This window comes from Morone saxatilis, unplaced genomic scaffold (assembly GCF_004916995.1).
Source record: "Morone saxatilis isolate NCDOM2014 unplaced genomic scaffold, NCSU_SB_2.0 Contig23, whole genome shotgun sequence".
NCBI classification, from domain to species: domain Eukaryota; kingdom Metazoa; phylum Chordata; class Actinopteri; family Moronidae; genus Morone; species Morone saxatilis.
Window position 1 is genome coordinate 11,750,861 of NW_023339796.1, and position 22,110 is coordinate 11,772,970.

At 41.3% G+C, this 22,110-nt stretch overlaps 1 protein-coding gene across 3 annotated transcripts; it reads right to left on the bottom strand.

Moving 5' to 3' along the window:
• Window positions 1-34: 34 nt before the first annotated feature.
• Window positions 35-21,681, bottom strand: LOC118334237 (5'-AMP-activated protein kinase subunit gamma-1-like). Of its 3 annotated transcripts, none has more exons than XR_004797008.1 (16): window positions 21,462-21,678; window positions 19,845-19,910; window positions 17,745-18,006; window positions 9,439-9,665; window positions 7,192-7,243; window positions 6,106-6,212; window positions 5,526-5,607; window positions 4,524-4,582; window positions 4,382-4,427; window positions 4,222-4,276; window positions 3,990-4,116; window positions 3,595-3,760; window positions 3,464-3,501; window positions 3,205-3,351; window positions 2,906-3,089; window positions 35-1,517 (listed from the first exon to the last, which is right to left on the bottom strand). XR_004797008.1 is itself a non-coding variant. In XM_035670078.1 (16 exons), exons 1-16 carry the CDS (start codon window positions 21,543-21,545, stop codon window positions 1,486-1,488), a joined length of 1,644 nt encoding a protein of 547 aa, XP_035525971.1. In that variant the 5' UTR covers window positions 21,546-21,681; the 3' UTR covers window positions 35-1,485. The 3 variants fall into 3 exon arrangements, 2 of the variants coding, with proteins under 2 accessions (XP_035525971.1, XP_035525972.1); XM_035670078.1 differs by having other exon boundaries at window positions 2,996-3,089; window positions 21,462-21,681; XM_035670079.1 differs by lacking the exons at window positions 17,745-18,006; window positions 19,845-19,910; window positions 21,462-21,678 and adding an exon at window positions 14,279-15,017 and having other exon boundaries at window positions 2,996-3,089.
• Window positions 21,682-22,110: the final 429 nt, after the last annotated feature.

Genomic DNA, 22,110 nt, shown 5'->3' on the forward strand with positions numbered 1-22,110 from the left:
CATACTTAGTTAAATAGAACAAACCGCTTGAAAGTACATTCAGTGTCCATTTATTTTTCTGCAGCCAGAAAAATAGAAAAAGTAAAACAAAGAACATTCATACTGCTGAAGTGTAGTTTCTCATGCTTGCACATTTACAGTACATGTTGATCTGATACAAAGTCTCTTTGAACTGGACATATTGCCACAATATATTTACAAAAATAACATTAAAACTGCAGTCTCTTTAAACATGTTGACACATTCATAAAAATAAAGCTTTATGTGACACGTTTCCCCGAAAAACAATCCTATTTACAGTCAAAGATGGAGATGAGTCCTGTCGAGCTACAGCTGAGAGTTGATTTGCATGTTTGAGTATCAGATTATCTGAAGCCTCAAAACAACTGAAAATAAATGTAAAAAAAGTTTTTAAACATCTAAAAAGACATGTTTCGGTCTAGTAATACGGTTACAAAAATGCATCTATAAGTCGCAACGACTTTAAATCATTACTGATGTAAAATGAGTGAGAAGTACTCACTCATAGTTCTTGGCTATTAGAATCTTTATTAATGTACAGTTGTATTCGCCTCTGACCACTGCATGATTTTGTGCTAAGATGATTTAGATTTTATTTAGGATTTCCTTTTTGGAATTAAATCTATATAACAGGAATTCTTGACACTTCTGGCACTTCTAAAATCACAAAAAATGCAACCAAATAAAAAGGAAAATATTTTTTAGATTTAGAAGTATAAGGTAGAATTGGCCAACTACTTGAATATTACACATTCACATCTAAAAAAAAAAAAAATACAAATAATTGCACTCGTTTGACAATAAAGAGTCAAAGAATACAAATACTGTCAGTTTTAACTGGTTGGGGCAAACAAAAGGCACAAATAAAGATTGGGTATCAATCCCTCCATATTGGCACTGGCAAACAGTTTAAATGACAGCAGTCAGAAAATGGCCACATTGTAGGTGAAGTGTAGTTTTGCTACCAAAGAATAAATTGCATCTGTGAATGTTCGCCCTTCTACGACAAATACAGAAGAATGCAGGTTTTCCCGGAGGCACTGCAAAATGCAACTAAAAAAAAAAATCAACTGATGACAGCAGCATGATTGAAATCAACTGATGACAGCAGCATGATTGTAACTACACAACCCAAAACACTGAAGCCCTAATTCATTAGTCTCGACTTTCCCACATTTTTCCATAATGGTGCCTGTGTGTGTGTGTGTGTGTGTGTGTGTGTGTTTCTGATCAGTGTTCAAACAAACAAAAAGAAAGAAATTCAGAAAATCAATCCTCAGTGCAGAACTCCACTTCATTCAGCTGTCTAGCTCTTTGGTTTCTAAGCCTCTATGGTGCATCAGTTGCAGGCGTCTCTGGGACCTTCAGACCGGCTCTGCTCAGCCTCGCGCTCCCCACCTCAACCTTAGACAGAAACATATTTACTCCCACCATGTCTCCACTTCAGCTGATGCTTCCTCCCTCTCACTCCGTCAGGCTCTCCTCCTTGCAGGCGTCTGCGGAGAAGAAAGAGCACCGGTCAGGACACGCTGCGGAAATAAACGCGCCGCATGAACAGGATTACTGATATTCAACCCCAATCTCGTTGAAAGATTTTCATACATTTTCATCATTAATAACTACGCACAACTGCAGCACGAGCTCACTAGGAAAACATCACCATGATAAATCTTCAGTTTATATAACGTATTTTCACATTCTATCAAAACATTTTAACAAATCAATGTTTCTAGACAGTTTTAATGACTTTATTTTTCACTCTTCTGTGTGTAGAAGTAAGCATAACTGTCTGCCATGTCTGTCTAAACTGAGTTTCCTGTTTTCAAAAACAAGATTTATCATTCTTTTTGAAGCCCTGAACCACCACCCCACTGGACTTTGTTTAGACCCAGTGAGGAGCTGCAGCAGACTGGTTAGTTTAAAAAAACTGAGGTTGTGTTACGCACAAATATAAATGATGATATAAACATTTCATTTAAGCTTGGGTTGAAAGTGTGTCATCTTCATATCCTTTACAATGAGTTACTGACTGAACACACAGCAAACCACCAAAACTGAAACCACTACAATTATACAGACATCAGTTAGTTGTTATCAAGTGTATTAATACAGAACATTCACATCAAAGTAGAGACTGCTACTGGCAAAATGCATCTACATCTACTATAAGCCAAACATGAGCAGAATCTATCATACGTACAGCCTCTGCATGGGACGGGTTAGATTTTAGTTTACATTAAAAATATTGTGATTCAAAACCAACTTTGTTTTGACGTTTGTTTTGACGAAGTCTAACTTGTGAAGCACTCGTTTTAAATAGTAACAGTGGACAATGCACGTTACTTTAACTTACGACCCTATATTCGCTGTAGTTTACTCACTTTATTATATTTAGTTAGAAATACATGAAGGAATAGTTCTGATTTAGTACATTTAATCTCATTTTGACTGTTTTCTTCTCATTTCAGTTTGACCTCAGTTAATGTTGTTTAGATTCTCTTTCTAATCACTGCTGTCTGTAATGTGTCAGCATCAATCCCCTTACATCCATCAAACTGTGAACAGGCTCCTAACCAACTATGGAGGATGTTAAAATGATATCTACTGTATTTATCAATATTAACTTATCAATACCGACACAATTTACCAGTTACCCCCCAAAGCTGCTGTATAATGAAAAACAGCTACCTGACAGGTTTTTATCAAATATATTTCAGTGCACTGGATTTATTTTTTAAACCAGCAACAGTGAAGTCTCTTGGATTTTCGTCTTGACACAAAAATCTCCACAACACTGCTCCACACAGCGGGGTCAGACACCATGCCATCTTACAGCCAGCCACAGGCGACAACCAGCTGGGAGTAAAATAGGTACGTTTCCTACCCGGGACAGGGTTAGAGGACAGAGTGGGGGAAGGAGCTCAGGGTCCAGGACAGAAGGGGAGTTGAGGCTAGCGATGTTGAGCATCTATACCTGCGGGGCTGAGCACCAGAGCCTGGAGGATGTCCGACAGGGAGACGATGCCCTCGATGCTGGAGCGCTCATCCACCACCACCAACCGATGCACCTGGCAGAAATCACAAAGACACAATTACAGATGAACTTCACATCAGTCCTGTGGTTACTTTCTGCGTAACTACATGTGTGTATGTATGTATGTAAGTGTGTTTTAAATATCTCACTTCAGCTTTGACTATTCTGTCCACAATGGTCTCCATTGTTTCCATTTTGTGGCACTTCATGACTCCTTCGAAGTACTGAGAGCGATGTTTCAGAGCCTGTGTCACTGTGATGTCCAGGTTGTTGTACGTCTTCTCAGCAGCCAAGTTCTACACGCACACACGAAAGCGCATTGTCAAAGTGAGACAATAAATCACAGAGTAGTTTCGCCTTGAACATTTTGTCTCTTCAAAAACAGAAATTGTAGAAATTTCTACTTACAATCACGTCAAACTTGGAGTAAATATCCACAACTTTGCCTGTAGGAGAACATAAAGATCTCCGGTAAGTAAGTAGGTGAATTCAGTATTTTCATCATGATACAATGGCAGCACTGCAGTTTGTGATCTTACCTGATTCATCCACCACAGGCAGGGCAGACACTCGTCTCTCCACAAAGATGTTGAGTGCTTTGATGATGGGCGTGTCCGGGTGGATGAAAGCAATTTCATGGTACGTACCAATGCCCAGCTCCCCGAGGGTCTGCTTCATGAAAGCTGGCTTTGGCATTTCACACATCTGGAGAACATAAACACACACACAGTGAGGAAGGGGCAGTGCGATCATTTTCCACCCAATTCATTGTCACATTCTAATTCATCTCCACATTGACCACTAGGAGGCAGCAGAGAAGCTAAAGTCAGTTCCCAGCTTAGTCATACTCATCCATCATATACTGTGGATTAAAATGCAATGCAAGCTAAACACTCCTTCCCAGGCAGACTGACAGGGATTGTGTGGGACTCACAAAAAGCTGGAGGAACTTGAGGATCCTCTTGTGTGTGAGAATATAAAGTGCATTCCCCGTGACGGGGTCGATGACAGGCAGTCTGTGAATTTTGTTTTTGATGAGGGTGTACACTGCATCAAACAAGCTGCAACAGGACAAACACAAAAGCCAGTTACAAGAAGAACAATCACATACACACAAAACATGTGTAGAAACAGAAATATTTATTATTAACAGTCAGACTATGTACCTTGCATCAGGTGATATGTTGACCAGAGGTTTGAATGTAGCTTGAAGGTAAACCTCTGTGTAGCAAGAGATAAAATATTTTAAATTCTGCTTATAAAACAGTGCTATAATCTTACATTATTAATGCTACACATACATAACAGTATGATAATAATGCTAACCTCTCCACGTCTCAAGCTTATGTTCCTCTAATTCATAAATTTGCACCTGAAACACAAGAAATAGACGTTGGTTTAAGAAAAAAAACAATCCTCAATGAAAGAAGCACATCTCATGCAAACATTATCTGTCAAGTGGACCTACCATCGGTGACTTATAGTATCTGTGTAGTATGATGATGAAATCTGTGATAGTCAGCATTCCTGCGATGAAAACATGCATTAAAACACATGAGAACCTATACACAATATAAAGGGCTGTGCCTGCAGACATTATGCAAATAGGCAGCAGAGACGGCGCTTATAAGGGCGTGGTCCCAACAACACATCACTGCCCCCACCAACCCTCACGCTGACTGGAATTCATTATTAATCACAGGCTGACTTGCAATAAACTCCACACAGGAAGAGGAATCAGCACAACAAAGCCAATTCACATCTTTCTAACAGAAGGTTTATTTTTCAGAGTCTGCAGAGATTTTTTGTTGTTGTTGTTGTTGTTGTTATGAAATATTTTCTCCATCCTGTCTGAGCACCGGTCAATACTGAGGAGTCATTGCTGTGCTTAATGGTTTATGACAGCTCTAATGACTTCTGCTCAATATAGCATCACGCTCCACTAGCCTGGACCAGCGGCATTAATACAGAGTTTCCTCTGTGTTCATTTAGCAATTGCGCACCAGCACAGCAAAAATATTTTCCATCTCAGTTAAGAGAAACTGTGGACTAACAATATGTAGACTGCACACTGAATCTCATTAAAAAGGTACTAGAGTCAAATCTATAGAGCCGGTGAGAAGAATAAAAGGCATCTAAACATGTTCTCTCTTGCAAAGTTTACATTTAATTGCTAAGCGTTGTTGTTTTTTGGAGATGGTGTTTGAAAGACTGGCAAATTAAATCTGAAATGTGCAAAGACCGTGGGAGCTCTTTGTTTGGTCCAAAGGTATTTATGATTTGTAAAATACACCCACCTTTGACCTGAACAGCAACAAATATGAGGAACTAATCTAGAAAACATACTCTGCAGCTTTATATTTAAATTCTTTCTAATAAGAAAACTACCAATGAATAACTCACTCCCAACACATTATTAACACAGTTATTTTAGTATGTGGTAAGAGCAGACAGGTTTTGGGGTTCTTACCCACAAAGCTTTGCTTCTCTGTGTCCCATAGTGGAGCAGCTCGCACACCGTTGGCTACCAAGGCAAAGAACGCTTTCTTCACCTGTTCAGAACAGTCCAATTAGATTATTACAACAATATGTGATCATCTTTCCTGGAGCTAAAACACTTCATCTATTAATTGATTGATGAAACTTAATCAACAACAATTCTGATAATCAAAATTCGAAAATAATCTTGCAGCCCTCATCCGATGAGTTATTTTAATGAATTCTTGTGATGTATTTTGTGAAGCACATTCTGAACTCGTAATGGCTCTGTGTTGGTTTTAGTATTTCCTTCTCTTTTAGATAAGGATACTTAACGCCAAGCTTCAGTGGATTCAGTGGTCGAAGATCTGCACATCAAAGTGCTCAGACCTCCGCAGGATTACTGTTTAACAGCTTTATGACGATTTCACCAACCATCTCATAGAAACAGCCCTGAGGCTTACTTTACTGAACATTAACTTGTCACCTTCGGTACTCGAGACAAACGACCTCAATATCATACAAAGGTTTGTCAGCAGGCCATAGAAACGTTATTTTGTCACAGTACTAACTTGGAGCGCCGTGTCGAACACAACCAGCTTGGAGCTTGTGGGGACGATGTCGTAGCACTTGTGGGATTTCATAAAGCGCATGTAAATATCACTCTCAGGTTCAGCAGCTGTAAGAAGAAAAAAAAAGCAAGAAAAATACTTTTAGGGGAAGGAGAAATCTCACAGGGAATATATAATGAGAGCCTGGAAACAAAACACACTCTCAAAGGCTAAACAACCATTACGGCTCTGGACCACTTACAGCCACTTTACTGCTTCATCTTACTGATAATTAAGCTCAACAACAAGCACAGAAACAGTGGAAAAACACAGACAGCAAAGTGCTGTAGGAACTTCTAGGAATACAGCATTTTTCCTCTCACATGTGGTAGTGAAACACTTTTAGTATACTGATAAATAGAAATGAATAATTATTTACAAGGAAGTAAAAATAAAATCATTTGCTTGTTCCAATTCCTCAAACTTAAAAATGTGTTATGTTCCCTGTTTTCTATCCTTGTAAATTGAAAAATGGATTATTAGACAGACAAATAAGCTGTGGACATATCTCTGGGGTACTTGTGATGAGACTTTATTCTGATATATATTTAACAGATTAAAGATAAATAATGCTTCCCCCCCTCTTTAGATGCAGTAGCACTCACATGCTGCAAAACAATAGCAACAAAAGCTTTAATTACCATGATAAAATGTACACAGGAGGCCTGTTGAATATCTCTTTTAAATGCAAGTAGTCTCCAGCGGTGCACGGGTATCTCTCATCGTTTATCAAGACCGCTGCTTCAAATTCTTTTAGATACATGGATCTGTTATGATCACTACCCGGTAATGCCAGCCGTCTGTAAAGGAAATCCCTCTCATTTCTGGCCCAATTCAAAGCGGATGAATCGCTGGATGTCCCTGGAGGGGACTGAGCAAACGCTGTATACGGCGCACTGCGAATACAGTCTTTAAAAACACATTTATCTCTGATATTAGAAAGCATGGCCTGGCTTTCCTTCTGGCTACAAACAACTGGAATACCTGTGATATCCTGATGTTACGAGGTCACATTTCATTATTGCGTTGAAGGTAGCAGACACTTACCATCGTCATCTAGTTCAAGTTTCTCCAGCATGCCTTCGAATAAACCGTAGACCTGCGAGGGGGGAAAAGCAGAAGTTTGCGGTGAAGATGCGCAGCAAATCTTCACCACAACACACGGCAGCGCCCGAGCAAAACTTTGCTGTAAATAGTGAGTGAACAGCAGGGTGAAGCGACTTTTTCACACCAGACTGATCACACTGAGAGCGGTGCGCAAGAACACCAAAACATCCACACACGCATGAAAAAAAAAAAAAAAAGAAAACGCCGTGCGCCACCGGAGTTTTACCGATTACATAATGCGCATCCAGGCCCGCTACATATACACAGTTAACGTGACAAAAACCTTGTGCCGTGGATCTAAAACTTTAGTGGCAGATTATTATTAGACTACACACACACCCCCACTTGAATCTCGGGAGTGGAACAGTCCTGATCCATTTGCTGCAGCAGGAGGGAACCAATACCGACACGCTGGCCGAACAGCCACTACGCGGCCGTGCGACAATTAATCCCACCACAATAAAATCAGCCCAATTCACTGTTGTAGTTATAATCCGCCAAACAACACTCACCGCACTGGAAAACTCTCTCTTACAATGCAGCGTGGAGGGCAAAAAAGCAGGAAGCTACACGCGCTGTGGACACACCCCTCCATGCAGAGCAACCTGGCTGCTTCACCATATTAGGAAATCCCTTACGTTGCTTAGCAGCAAGAAGCTGGGGATGCCTTTGTCACATCCTCAGAGTTCATTTCTCCTGACAACACCAGCAACAGGGCTGAGATATAAAAACAACTCTTTGGAGGCTCTTTGTGTTGCTGCAACTTAAAAAAAATGACATGCAAACAGCCTTATTTGCATCTGCACACAATGTACTGTAGGCCAGTTCACAGCATTAAATCTGCTGTGTCATGCCGAGAGATTTGCATACTCATAAGGCTGCTTGTAGATACATGATTTCCCCTCGGTCCCTAATTTGCAAGTACATCCACAGCAAGGCACTGCAGCAGTAGAAAGCCTGCATACCTTGCTCTGGGATGTTAAACAGTCCCCAGTGTCGCCCTGCAATGGTGACACAGCGCTTCTCTCGCCAAAAACTACTCCTGCACTTTCATAACTCTTGCCCTGCTGCATCACAGCGGGCACGCAGCCTGCTTTGGCATTACAGCAAACTCCAGGGAAGCTGACATACACAAATCCATTAAATGAATTGCTTTTGAAATTGGATTTGGCAAAACTTTAACTACAGCAACAGAAGATTATTTTGTGAGCCTCCTTTATGTGTGACGGAGGGAGGAAGGGGGAGCAGAGAGAAGCCGATAGGCACTGACTCATCGCTCTTCAACCACAGTCAAGAGTCCTTGGGTGTTAATATCAATAGTATACAATGTTGGTGATGAAATATTGATTTACCCTCTCTGGCTAGAATCCACGATCACTCACAGCAGACAGGTCGAGACAGACCTTCAGATAATTATTCATTAAATGGACACAGAAGTAATTCCTCACCAACTGTGGGAAATCTGGTATCACACACCGACACAGACTGTGGTAAATCCTAAATAAAACCCACAACGAAAACCCTTGTGACAAAAACCCCGAGCTACTTCTCAGCTGTTTTGCAGTTAACAGTCGACCCGCTTAGAGCGTCATCTAATGCTGTTTGAGATATCGCTTCAATGCTGAGACAATATTTACACCCTCTGCCACTGGTGCTCAGAGCAAATAGTGCATTCACAGCCCTGTTGACACACAGTGTGCTCAAGTATCAGAGCTTGAATTTAAGAGATTTGTATCATCCTTGCTTTCTGTTCACCATTACCCATGTAAATCCTTATGACGCTGAGTAAAGTAGCACATGACTCATGGACAGAAGGCCATTGTTTTGTAGCCAGAAAGGAAAAAAATTGTTATTAGTTCCAACGTCTTGTGACCCAGTATTTATCAGTACTTTCAGAGTTTTGTACCTGTGAAATCTCTCTTCTCCGTAAACAAGAAAGGGTGCACTGACTTTGTGGATCCATTAGATGCCAAGTCAACAAACCAAAGCTATGTTTATGTTCTAACATAACTAAGTTGAATGGTAAAAGAAGACACACCTGAATCTATTTGACAGAGTCATAGCCACATTCATTTATTGTTTAGAGTCCACAAGCAGAATCTAACTGTCCCAAGGCAAACAAATAATGAATGAATGTTTAAAGTAGATTCATTCGGCTCCTTAAAATGATTTGCCAGTGTGACTTACTTGTTGTGAGGTAGAGTAAGATGGCACGGGGCTTGAGGAAGGGATCGGGGGTTTAGCGGAGGGAAGGCTGAGGCGCTGTCCTGTGTCTGGAGGCGTGGAGAGTGAGCGGGATTGGGAGCTCGGCTCCGGGCGTTCAGGGCTGGGCCTGTTCGGCTGGGCCTCCTGGGTGAACACGGGTTGGCTGGACGACTGGGTTGGGGTGGTGGGTGGTGTAGAGAGTCCTGAGACTGCAGTGAGATAAAAAAGGTCCACAATAGATACCACAACTCATCTCTTGTTTCTCTCGACGTAAATCCATACTGCGTTCTGAGTGACACTGAAACGCAGTGCGGATTGACATTGTTGATAGGCTTACTGTAGCTGCCAAGGCTGAGGTGCTACAATCGTGACTGCTGCAGATACCATCACATGCTATAACAGAGAAGGAATGCATATCTGATCCATCAGGGACTGAGAGAGTCCTGAGTACTGAGAATAAAACAGATACCGAGATAGAACCTCAGGCCAGTCACTGACAGGCATGGATCGCTTGGTAAACCAAAATACAAAGACAGCTTCAAAACTAACAATTGGGGGATGTGTTAGCTTTAATAGAAATCTTCAACAAACATAAAAAGACAAAGTTACTTAAAGGTGTAGAGTCCAGATTGTTACTGACTCAGAAATGACCCTCAAAATAAATAAACACTGACTCATACACAAAAGTTTGTTATTTCATACACCCACTGTAAATGAAAAGTTCACAAGGGGAAGGAGACCCCTAGCAGATTATGTGTTCACATGGTATGCAAGGTGGATTGAGCCATCGTAAATAAAAAGATTAAAATATGCATTTACTGTAAAAAACCTACACAATCATGAAATCTTCATTAAATGTGCCATTAAATGAATAATTCTATTTCATTATGTCTTTAAATAAATCTAAATCTACTAAATTTTATATGATTCGCAAGCTCAGCCCAAACAGGTGTTTTCACTTAATTTGCCTGATTGGACCTTGTCTGCGGACTGTGTGGGGATTTACAGTAATTACAGCATAGCTCCACCCAACTTCCACTCTAATTAGCTAGAAGCGAAAACACATGTGGAGGGTGCTTTTAATTTATGTTGATCCCTTCACTAGTGTGTCTTATAACTGTATACTCGTTATGTTTTACAGTTGGTTTTCATCCAGACTTTAAATTAGAGACACTCTTTAGCTCAGTAAAAGGTGGCTTGAATCCTGTGTGGGATCAGAGAGCTGACTCTCTGTGGGTTGGGACTAGTGGTCGTCTGACATGGTTTTTTCAGTGGCCGATATTTAGAGAGCAGGGCAGCCGACGGTCGATATATAATGCAGATAACAAAACAAAGAAAAGTCATGTATAATTCTATTCTATTATATAGGATATAATTCAGGCATATGTTTACAGCAGGATGAATTAAAGCTACAGTACAGGGCTTCCAACCAGCTTTTTAACCGTCTCCCCAAAACTCACAAACGGGTGCGCTAACATCGCCCCACAGCAGCCACACTGAAAGGCTGCAGATGTGTCTGCAGACATCGGTCGATGTCGATTATCTCAAAAAGCCAGACAATCGGCCCGATTAATCGACTGACCAATTATCTATCACTAGTTGAGACCTCATTAAATGCATTTATTAAGACAGATCTTTAACCACTAACTTTAGGCTTTAATCATTTCACTGGCATATTCCTCAATAACAATGCAGTGAACTGACAGCGGTTGACATCTGCATCACTCCGTGTTAATGACAAATTAATTAATGGCACTCCAAAGCTCAACTCATCTAAATGAATGATCTAAAAGCAATCAATAATGAATCAATATTGGAAAAAGACACACACAGTGAATCATGCAGGACGTCTTTTCCTGTCCCTGGCGCCCCTCCACAATAACTAGGCCGATTACAACATAAGCAGCTGCATTAAACTTAACTCCGGGGCGACAGTCAGCTGTCTGTGACGCAGCTCCTCCTGCAGCAGTGTCCGGTTGTAGGTGTCAGTCACATGACAGCCCTCACATGCTCTTCTACATCAAGCATCACAATCTTACGCAGGGTGACATGCGACACTCACGCTGCCCCGGCTCCACCCTGCTGACATATTTCTGAGGCCAGACAAAGAGCGACATGGGTGATGTGGACCAAAAGGACTCCACCATTAGAGTTACAGTTGACTTTTATTGTGTCCACATATCGTACACGGGTGTGACAGTAAAGCCAAGAGTATGTAAATGACATGAGGGCTTAACCACTGGCATGAAAATACAAGAATACGTTTCAGTAAATCATCCCACTTGACTCAGTCACATGAAACAAACTGAGAAATGTAAGTGTGTAGATCATCATAAAAAAGGTTAACAAGTTGTGCATACTCTTAAATGAACCAGTGTAGAAGTATTGTGATCGATATGAAACAATGATTTTAATTAATTTCCTGCGATAGGCTTTTTCTGCTATCAAAATATAATCTTCAAACAAAAAAATTAAAAGATCTAGTTAGGAGACATTTCTCATAAATGAAGCCCCGTGTGTTGAGTAAACATTTTTCCTTCGTCTGTCCGAGTGCACTGCACACTATCTCTTGACATTTAGTTGGCATGCACCAGCCCTCTTTGGCATACCCTGCTTCCGCTGTGTAGCCTTCTTATTTTAGCCACGCTGTTGTGGCACATTCCACAGGAGGAGATAACAGCGGGGCTGGGAGACCTCTCCGCAGCCTGGTTAATGGAAATAGGAAATGGATCTAAGTAGTTCATCTCACTTTACACACATAAAAAAAAAACCTTACTCACTAGTCTATATAATATCTAAACAAAACAGAGAAATAAGCAGCATTGATTTGTGAGGTTAATATCTCATTAGCCTGATTTATCTCATAGAAAATGTATCTACAACTACTTAGATAATAAAAGGATCTACTATCAAAGTAAAAAATGCCAAACATTCCCCGTTCCCAGCTTCTCAATTGTGAATTTACTGCTTTTTTGTCTTATGTGATAGTAAACTTAATATTTTGGGGACTTTGAACTACAGGTCAGACTAAACAAGCAACTTGAAGATGTCCATGTGAGACTAAATCGCGTTAGGAGATGAGAACTTTTCATACTAAAAGACCAAAATACGAATCGGTTAATCAAGAAAATAATTAGCAGGTAAGATGAAAATAATTGTTAATTACAGCCCTAATTCACATTTTGAGCTGAAACTATTACTTCATTAATCAATTAGTCAATCAACATAAATTATTTTCTTAATCAACTTATAATTTCAGTCATTTTTCAAGTGAATATATGCGGGTAATGATTCAGAGGTTCAGAGGCTACTCAGAGCGTAGGAGATTAGCAGAGGATAATCACACTTGGCTGTTCTATTATAATTTACTGCAGGCGGTGTTAACGTAAAAGCCATAAAAGCAGATCCTCAGCGTGGGTTCCCCCTGAGGAGTCGACAGGGTGCTTTCAATCAAGTGGGGCTACGGTAAGCAACATGAGCCTCATTGGTCGACGCCGGAGCAGTAGTGAGGCTGCGACAGGCTCAAGGGATGTGCTGCTGCAGCCGTCTCTGGCCGGCCGTGTAACGCATTGAATCACAGCTGTCAATGACTATGTTTGTATTGGCTAGAACTGGTGAGTGGATTGTGAAACAATAGGTGATATGAAAGGGGTTCAAACCAATCTGCTAGGTCTGCTATAATGCAAGCTCTCTGTAGCAAAGGACGTGACTGTTCAGCACTTCAGTAATGGAAGATTCACTAATTCACATAGGTGTGCAAACTGCATCATGGCAAAACATTCAAATGAGCAGTCACAATTCAAGCTGACGTACGATGTTTTGACCAGAAGCACACAGACGTTCTCCAACTGGCAACTGCTGAAATATCTCACGTAGATATTAGCTTCTTAAAGCAGCGCAGTGAACAACGAAAGCGGCATAATGAGGTGTCACCACGTCGTATACCACCTTTACGATGAACTCTGCGTCTTATGCAGCCACATATGGACGTACATCATGATGACAGGACTCGCTCCTCTCATCTACTCCACCGAGGTCAGACTGACTCTAAATCAGGAGCTGTACAGTCTGTGATAAAGTGCCACTTGAACGCCCCGCAGTGTGTCCCACACTTTACAATAACTGCATTAAAGCTGCACGGTGGTCTGGGCTGTTTGTTTGGCATCCATCTGTTATGTCACTGTTCATGACCTGCTTCCTGTCATAAAAACATGTATGGAGATACTTATATAGGATAAAGGCCTACAAATATAGCTTAGCATGTTCTGACTGTCTCTACTGCAGCTGAAACGCTTCCTGTCAATTTTGATAAAGTTTTCAAAATGGAGCAGCTATTCTGAAGTGACTCCCTTAGGATATGGGACAGAAATAATGACATTGAACTGACACAGTCAGACACAGTCCCTATAAATTACTAAAACATAATGACAGGATGACTACAAACTTTGTGCAGATGCACTGCATGCATTTGTGAAACCAGAAACCAGCAATGTAACCAGCACCTAAACTATATGGAGCACCTAAGGGCACAATGAGCATTCAGCATTCAGCACCTATATATATATATATATATATGTTAAAGAAAATAGACACTCAGACACATAGACTTTTGCTATGAACAAAATAACTCCTCAATCTTAAGATAACTGGAGTACAGAATAAATGATTTATTCCAGTTTACAATAGAATGTCAATGAAAAGGAGGGCTGGCATGTGACTGGCTTCACTAGATGAAAGTATAGATTACTGGACAATGGAAGACGCTGCAGGAAAATCTCAAGATAAAGGAGTAATGGAGCGGATGAAGAGCGCGGCACATTACCAGACAGACACGACGCCTCGGACTGATGCCTCCCTCCTAGCCCATCTTGCTCCTTCCGTTTCTTGCTCCTCCTCAGGCTCCCAAACCTCTTCATGGAACGCAGTGGGTTGTGAGTTCAAAACTAAATTTGACCATGACCATCCGCATCACGATAGGGGCGCAGAGATGACTCAAAACTCTTAAAAGAGAGAGTTACTCCATTTACTAAATATAGAAAGTTGTACAGAAATTGCGTTGAAAAGTCGACAGGTCTAGAGAATAGTTTTTGTCTTTTAAGCCTTTCAGTCTGTCTTTAGAAGAGAGATGGTCTTTTTTATTAAAAGGAGGCCACTGGGCATCTTCAGTTGATGGATCAAGAACATATATCTGGCTTCCTTTGCAGAAGAAAAACAATGTTTTGCTATTCCACAAAGTTGAAATCCACTTTTTCTTTGGACCAACAGTACAACTAGCTACAGAAAATAAAAACCGTAGCAAGGTTAAGCTTGCATATGCAGGCAAGAAAAAAAAAAAAAAACGAACAACCTCCAGGGCCAAGGAGCACAGAGTCAGCAGGAAGCAATGCCCACTGTGTCTGTGTCAGCTCATACATTTGATAGAAAAGCGGTAAATTCCACGCAGCTTCAGCTGAAAAAATGTTCTTCTCGCGAGTGATGCAAATAACAACTGGGACCGGAGCGCCTTTTTCTCCCTCTGCACCGGTGTCAGTGCTGTAAATTGTCAGGTGCAGCTGTGGGTGGCGTCTCTTTAATATAGCACGCATGTCAGCAGCCTGTAAAAGGAGGCCAGTCTATGAGGGATACACTAGCGATTGGCTGAGGCTGCAGAGGCTCCCCGCCTCCCCCTTCCACTGCCCTACCTCTTCCCACAGAGTAAAGTCAGCACAGGCACATCTGTCTCACTCTGTCTTCACACAATGTAACAATCATTCAGGGTCACACAATCTCAGCATACCCTCAGATAAAAACTCCTAATTCCTCTGAATTTGCGGTTCAACCTTAAAGGGGATTACAAATAAAGACATACAGGTTGTGGTTTTGAGCTGGGAGTCCTGCAGCTCTGTCATTTGTACAGTCAGTTGTCTGTAACTTTTGGGGGGCTGACCTTTAAGACTGCTGAGGCCAGATGACAGCAGGGGGACATCCCATGTTCTGTCAGCTGATCAGAAAGCCTCCATTCAATACCACCAGTCTCCCCTACCCTTAACAGATGGCCCACTCAGTATTTGCTGCTCACATTAGCTACAGCATGTCCAGCACAGATCTCAATTAACATGTTATGCAAGTGTTCCACTCCGCTCAGTGGGTCAATGGCCAATGTGAGTGAGGGGTTGAAATATCAATGATGAAATCAGTCACCTCAAATATCCTGTGATGCTCACTGTGATACAGTTTTCATTATCCTAACTGAATGAACTCACTTCCATTCCTGTTGAAGTCCATGAGGATTTTAAATACTGTTTATTCACACACCTACGTGTCTGTGGTGTATTTTCTTAAGCTATTCCTGAGCTTAGCTTCCCCACTCAAGATAAAATCAGTCTGCCCTTGTAAGGCCTGTGTTTTATGAATTTGGAAAGTCAAAACTGCCTGGTTCCTTTATTTACTGACAACATACAGCACACAGTAGCAACAGAGAGAGTGAGAGAGAGAGAGAGGAGGGGGGGACTCTGCATGGTTGTATGAGGAGCTCCTGAGAGTCTGGTCACTTCCAGATAAGGGTATGAAAGCGCTACAGTTGCCTTCAGCAATGAGAGACTGACAATGTCCAGGCGATGGGAAGACACATATTTAGACAAGATGGGAATAAGGGAGACATTTTCATCATGTTTGTAGCAAATATGGATATAAATGCACCTGAGAAAACACCTGATAGATATATCTAAGACAAAAATGCAAATTATACAAAATCTGAAAAAATACCTGTTTACTGAAATAGTAAAAAAAATAATAATAATACTGATAATAATTGTTTAATCAATTCAAAATTGACAGCTTATTCCAAACTAGTTTGAGAACCAAATCAAGACAATGCCTTCAGCACACCCTTGTGGTGAAGGCAGGGTGCCTACAAAAACATCCACCACTAATAAAAATAGAGAAGATGGTGTGCCCACTCACTTGCACTGTATGATATTCATTTACAAGCGATACTTTGTTGCTATTATCATTGGCGCCCGACTATTTAAAAGCCACATCATTAGTCAGAAAAGGAACCCAGAAAAAGAGCTGAGAGGATGTAATGTCTCAAACCACATCAGACTCTAGAAATCCTGAGCAGCTGGCATGAAAAGGCTGTAGCAGTTGGTGTGTTTTCTGCGTTTTAGTTTGGTTACCATCAGTAACAATCTTCAGAGGAAACAGAGCATGCTGACTCTTGAGGTCTGGCCCTAACAGAACTATTCCACCAGCCACTGCCAAACTGACCCTCAGCGAGGAAACAGAAGAATGGGTGTGTGTACGAGCCAAAAACATATGACTCATCTTTGTGCCGTTTGATGCTGCTTCCAGCAGGGCTGTTTCCGTGTAAAAAAAGGCTGGTTTTTGTTATGTAATAATCGACCGCCCAAATACATGGAGACATGAGAGCTGAAAATCTGCCCAGGTCTGTTCTTCATAAAACAAGGCCTTGTTCTGCCTAGCCTGTCTCATTTCCAATGCTTTGCGAATACTAGTGTTACCATTATATCATTACCTAGTTTCAATTAGGATATGGAGAATGTACTACTGGACTCCTGCTACCTGTAGGATACCAAACCTGAAACTTAATCTAATAAACTGGAATTTAAATACACTGTTTAGGGTTAGGGATTCGTAGCTGAAAACATTCCTTTTTGATTCGGACAACAGACAAAGCCAGCCATTTCCTTTTCCTAGAGAAACTTGTTGACACCAATAATAGGGAGACTGATAATAAAAGGAACATCCATCTGCAGTCTGACGAGACTCGTGACCACTTTGGCCTGTAGTGCATTATAAAACAAAGCAGCGGATTATTTCTTTCTTTACCAAGAGGAAATGTAGGTTTCTACTTCCTCCTCCTCCCATGTGTAAAAATGTTGCATGACATGTTTTTATGTCAGTTCTCTCCTGAGCTTGCTAAATATCTGCACGGGTGAACTCAAATCAGATAGACACAGGTTCCTGCGCGTGGTTTCACCTTGTGTGTAAAGCAGGAAAACCAAATAATCTGTAAGATAACATAGTTTCATTTATTGTGTCTTACTTCCTCTAAAATGGTCTTGCACCTAGATCTGCTCTTGCACCAAATAACTGCAGCACTGATCTGTATTATCACCAAATGACAAGCTATATTTCACAGTGCTCCTCAGTTGCATTTATATAAAATATAAAAATAGAGCCGCAGTCAATCCACCAGCTGACGTCAGTAACAGTCACTCTCTCAGTTTCCACCGACAACAAGTGCATCATGAGTCACTCGGTGCAATGTTAGATTTTCAACTCACCTCTCCTGGTCCTGGAGAAGATTTTGATGCTTGCAGGTGTGGAGCTGGGTGAGGAGCGGAAGATACCACTGAAGCTTAGGCGCCGGGGGGACTTGGGTGGGGAGTCCTGATAGGAGGGATAGGGGAAGATAGTTTTGGGTGAACCTGAGCTGGTCTTTGCTTGCACTGGAGCAGACTGAGGACATGGTGGCAGAAGGGCGCTGGCAGGGCTCCTAGCAGACACTCCTTTGGTGGGGCTGGCTGAACGGATGCGGCGCTCTCCCTGAGAGACAATAAGAAGGCAGTTTTATTTTCCTGCAATTTTGTACTTGTGTGGTTTATGTTTAGTGTGTACCCACATTGTTATGCGAGACAGGGAGAGGCTGCAGAACTATGCTGTGAAAAAAAAAAAAACTGCACATAACAAGAGAAGCAAAGAAGGACCATACTGAATGAGCAAATGGAGGGAAGAGATATCTTGTGCAATCACAGTTACTGACTGTGCATTTTGTGAGAGTTTGCTATTTTGGTTACTTCTTCTTTTTGCACACATGAAACAATGTTTTGTTTAGTTTACCCACCTTGCATCACTTAATGGTATCTCATAAAAAGCAGTACGGGAATGTATCATGCGCCGAGTGCAATAAGGAAAACATTGTTTCAACAAGGACAGGTAATAAAACAAGTTACTGAAACACCAACAATATAATATACTGAGAGTCAGTTGTACAAGACCAAATTAGAGCTGAACAGGAAACTAGATTCACAACTTTGCAACTCAAGCTGCATTCACAATGTTTAGCAACGGAAATTATTTTATAAAACATTGTGCAAATCCAGTCTGTCTATATCATTATGCCGCGCAGTGCCTTCAGTGGGCATCGTGCTTAAGGCCTCACCAGCACCATAACAGCAGCTTCAGGTTCACCACGAGACAATCGGCGCTTCTCTTGGTTAAACAAAAGTGAAAATATTATTCATTATGACTTCCTGTTTTTTATTAGTCTGTCCTCGCAAGGTCAGTATCATGTAAACAGACTTCTCTATCCTTCTCTATTTGCTGTGCAGATACCAAAACAAAACAGGAGACATGGCAGCCAATCTAGCCGGAGACAGAGAGAGCCTCCTCCCACCACCGACTGCTGCCTGCTCTGGATGTGCCAACAACAAATCTTTTAACCGTTTGTGGACTCTGATACAGTGAAGCGTTACCGTACGCAAGGGATCTCCAGCTCCGAGGTTGTATTTACAGGAAACAAGAAAATGTAACAGGAGTGTTTTGGTTACGTTGTTGGTAGATAAAAGCCTGCATAATAATAACGACCAGTCTCAACAAAACTAATGAACGACATGATGATATGAGGTGCAAAAATAACCAGTGCTGCTCTATGGGAAAGAGAAATGCACCGATTATAACACCGCGCAATCACTGACTTTGAAACTGAATCAAAAGGGAAGGAATGTTTTGTCTGGTCTCCTTAACCAAGCTTCAGGACGGTATTTGCTCAAGGTTGGCCCGACTCCATACACACATTTCTGTTTGAACCAATCCTGTGACAAACCTGATGGAGTGAGAGCACACGCCCATCTTTTCTGTTTGCCAACAACTCTCACCCTGTTATTGTGTAAGAGCTTGTTAAGGCAAGTGAACAGCTATCAGGGTTTTGTCTGGATATAAATCAGCTCGTTTAAAACACAAGAGAGGGCAGGGTTTTTGTTTTTTTTATCAGCACTGCACAAATTACGCAACACTGAAATCTGTATTCTGGTGCACATGATGATCAATGATAACTCCTATTCAAATCAATTAGAGCAGACAGTAGGAAGAAGCTTCTTTCTTTTAGAAAAATCAATCTCCTGAATGCGATGCTGCTATGCCTGGACACAGTGGGCGTAATGTTACTGTAAGCCAGTGAGGGTTGGCAGAACAGGAGAGACGGCCTTGTGTAATATTTTGCTCTCCCAAATCCATGTCTAAATGTGTTCAAAGCCAAACAAACAAGAGCCAAAGAGACAAGATAAATAATGTGCTGGAAAAAAACAAGCTTGAGAAAACAAACAATTGGCGATTAAATGAAAAAACACAACCCAAAACTCATTAAATGGAAATCATTTCTGTACCGTCTGAGCGCCACTTTTGATAGAGCCACTCGTCTCCACTTGCGGGGAAGTAAAGGCACCAAAGTCCTGCACATAGAACAGATGTGAGTGTCAAGGATAACGTCAACCTCCAGGAAACACAGCTGAAAAACTGAATGACATGTCATAACAGGTAAAAAGAATGCCTTCTGCTTTAGCCAGTTAATGCACATTGTCTTTGTTTGCTGTGAGAGAAAAGGGAAAATGTTCAACACCTCCTTTTTCTGCCTTCACAGTGTCACTCAGAAAGAAGAAAAACATGTTTCGCCACCACAGAACTCTTTGCGAGCAAATGCACCACATTACACGCTCCTCTGTCGATATCAAGGGTTGGGTTTTACATTCCACTGCAGACTGATGATGGTATGCACGCGGCGGCAGACAGCCAGTTTGATTAAACTGACATAATTAGGTGACCATGCAAGCCTGCTGCGACTGTGTTAGTGTTTCCACCAGGTTGAGGGCGGAGAAGTCTGTGTGTTCGTCAAAAATACAAACAAAAACAACAACAAAAACATACAAATGACTGATTGTTTTACAAAGTCTCAAACAGGAAACAGACTGCATCCAATTCATTGACGAATAAGGAAAGCATAACATTAGGTGGATTTGATGGATGCCGTCCAAAAAAATGTATGCCTGTGAGCTACAGTAACATGGCTGTTATCCACGCTGTCAGACATAACAAATGAGTTGTCACCAATGTGTGCTGCCAGGGTCGAGGGCATGTTTTGACCTTCAAACACAGAAGGTTCCATAAAGCTTTAGTCTACAGTTCACAGGTCTACGCACGCTTGGGAAGCGAAGAAAAACACAATCCCAGACATTAATTGCTCAGATTGATGAATAGAGACAACTGTGAATCAGGACAGCCTGAAATGAAGTTGAATAAACAAAGGCCTTCTGTAAAGGGACCACATGAATCCTCACTTGCAGGTTGGTTCCTCTGAAATACTCCTTGTTTTGTTTTTTTTTCTCACAATGCTTAATGGCGCAGGCTATATGACTTTAGAGCTGCCACGATTCACTCATTAATAAATTAGTTGATAGTTTATATACATTTTTGGGTTGGACTGTTAGTTTGAACAAAACAAGACATCTGAGGACTTGTCTCTGGGGAATAGTCATTTTTCACTATTTTCTGACAACGATAAAGAGATAATAATGTGTAGATTCATCGATAATGAGATAATCGTTAGTTTACACCCCTATATTAAGCAGGGGAGTTGGTTACAATGACATCACATTAAAAGGATACTGCTGGACATACTGATGAAAACGATTAGGGCAGAAAAATGTCTAAAATATAAATATATATAAAGTATAAATATATATGTTATACTGTTTCTAACTACCGTTAACATGGACTGAGAATAAATTGCATGTATTAAATGGCAGGTTATTGAAAAGACGATACAGAGACAACTGTCAATCACGCACGCTCTTGTACGTCGCGTGCAGGAGCGCAGGCGGCACACGCAACAAAAATGGGCATTAATGGCTAAAAGTCCTCATTTCATGAAAACTTCAACAACAAGGCCATTTTTTTTTAAAGAGTCACAGTAAGAACCCAAATGAGTTGATACTTCACCGACTCACTGGCATGTTAATCCGCAGACTTCTCCTCTTCTTTGGCATTTTCTTTGAGCCCTCCTTGCTTGACTCCATCACCGTGCTTCCCATGGTTTTTTATCCTCTTCTTTTTTTAAAAAATGAGCAAAACACAAACAAGTCTAACCAACTGCTGTGCCGCGACTGCAGACCATCGACAGCAGCCTCCACCTTCACTTCGGCTGCCCCCGTCTACTTACTACGACAACAGGCGCTGCCTCATCCACCAGGAAGTACACCAGGTTTGGCTGTGAAAAGAGGCAGGGCACGCATCTTCAAATGAGTTACGACGCTGACTGTTTACGGGTGTTGCGTTACAGTCGGTAACCCCGGACAAATGTGTGCCCCTGTCGTGTTTTCGGCTCGGTCGGACGCCGGAGAGAAAATAAAAACAGAGCGTCAGTTCATCGTTTTTTTTTTTTTTTGAGTTCTGGTAAAAAACAATGATATATATAATATATTATTATAATATTATTTTCTCTATAGGGAAGTATGGTTGTAAAATGCCCCATGTTTACTTGACATTTATTTCCCTTCCCCTCCCACAATAATTTCCTTGTACTGGCACGGAGGGCACACGGCCAGGAGAACACGGTTTTGAAAGGGAAGCTCATTTCGACACAACACCAGGCAGTGT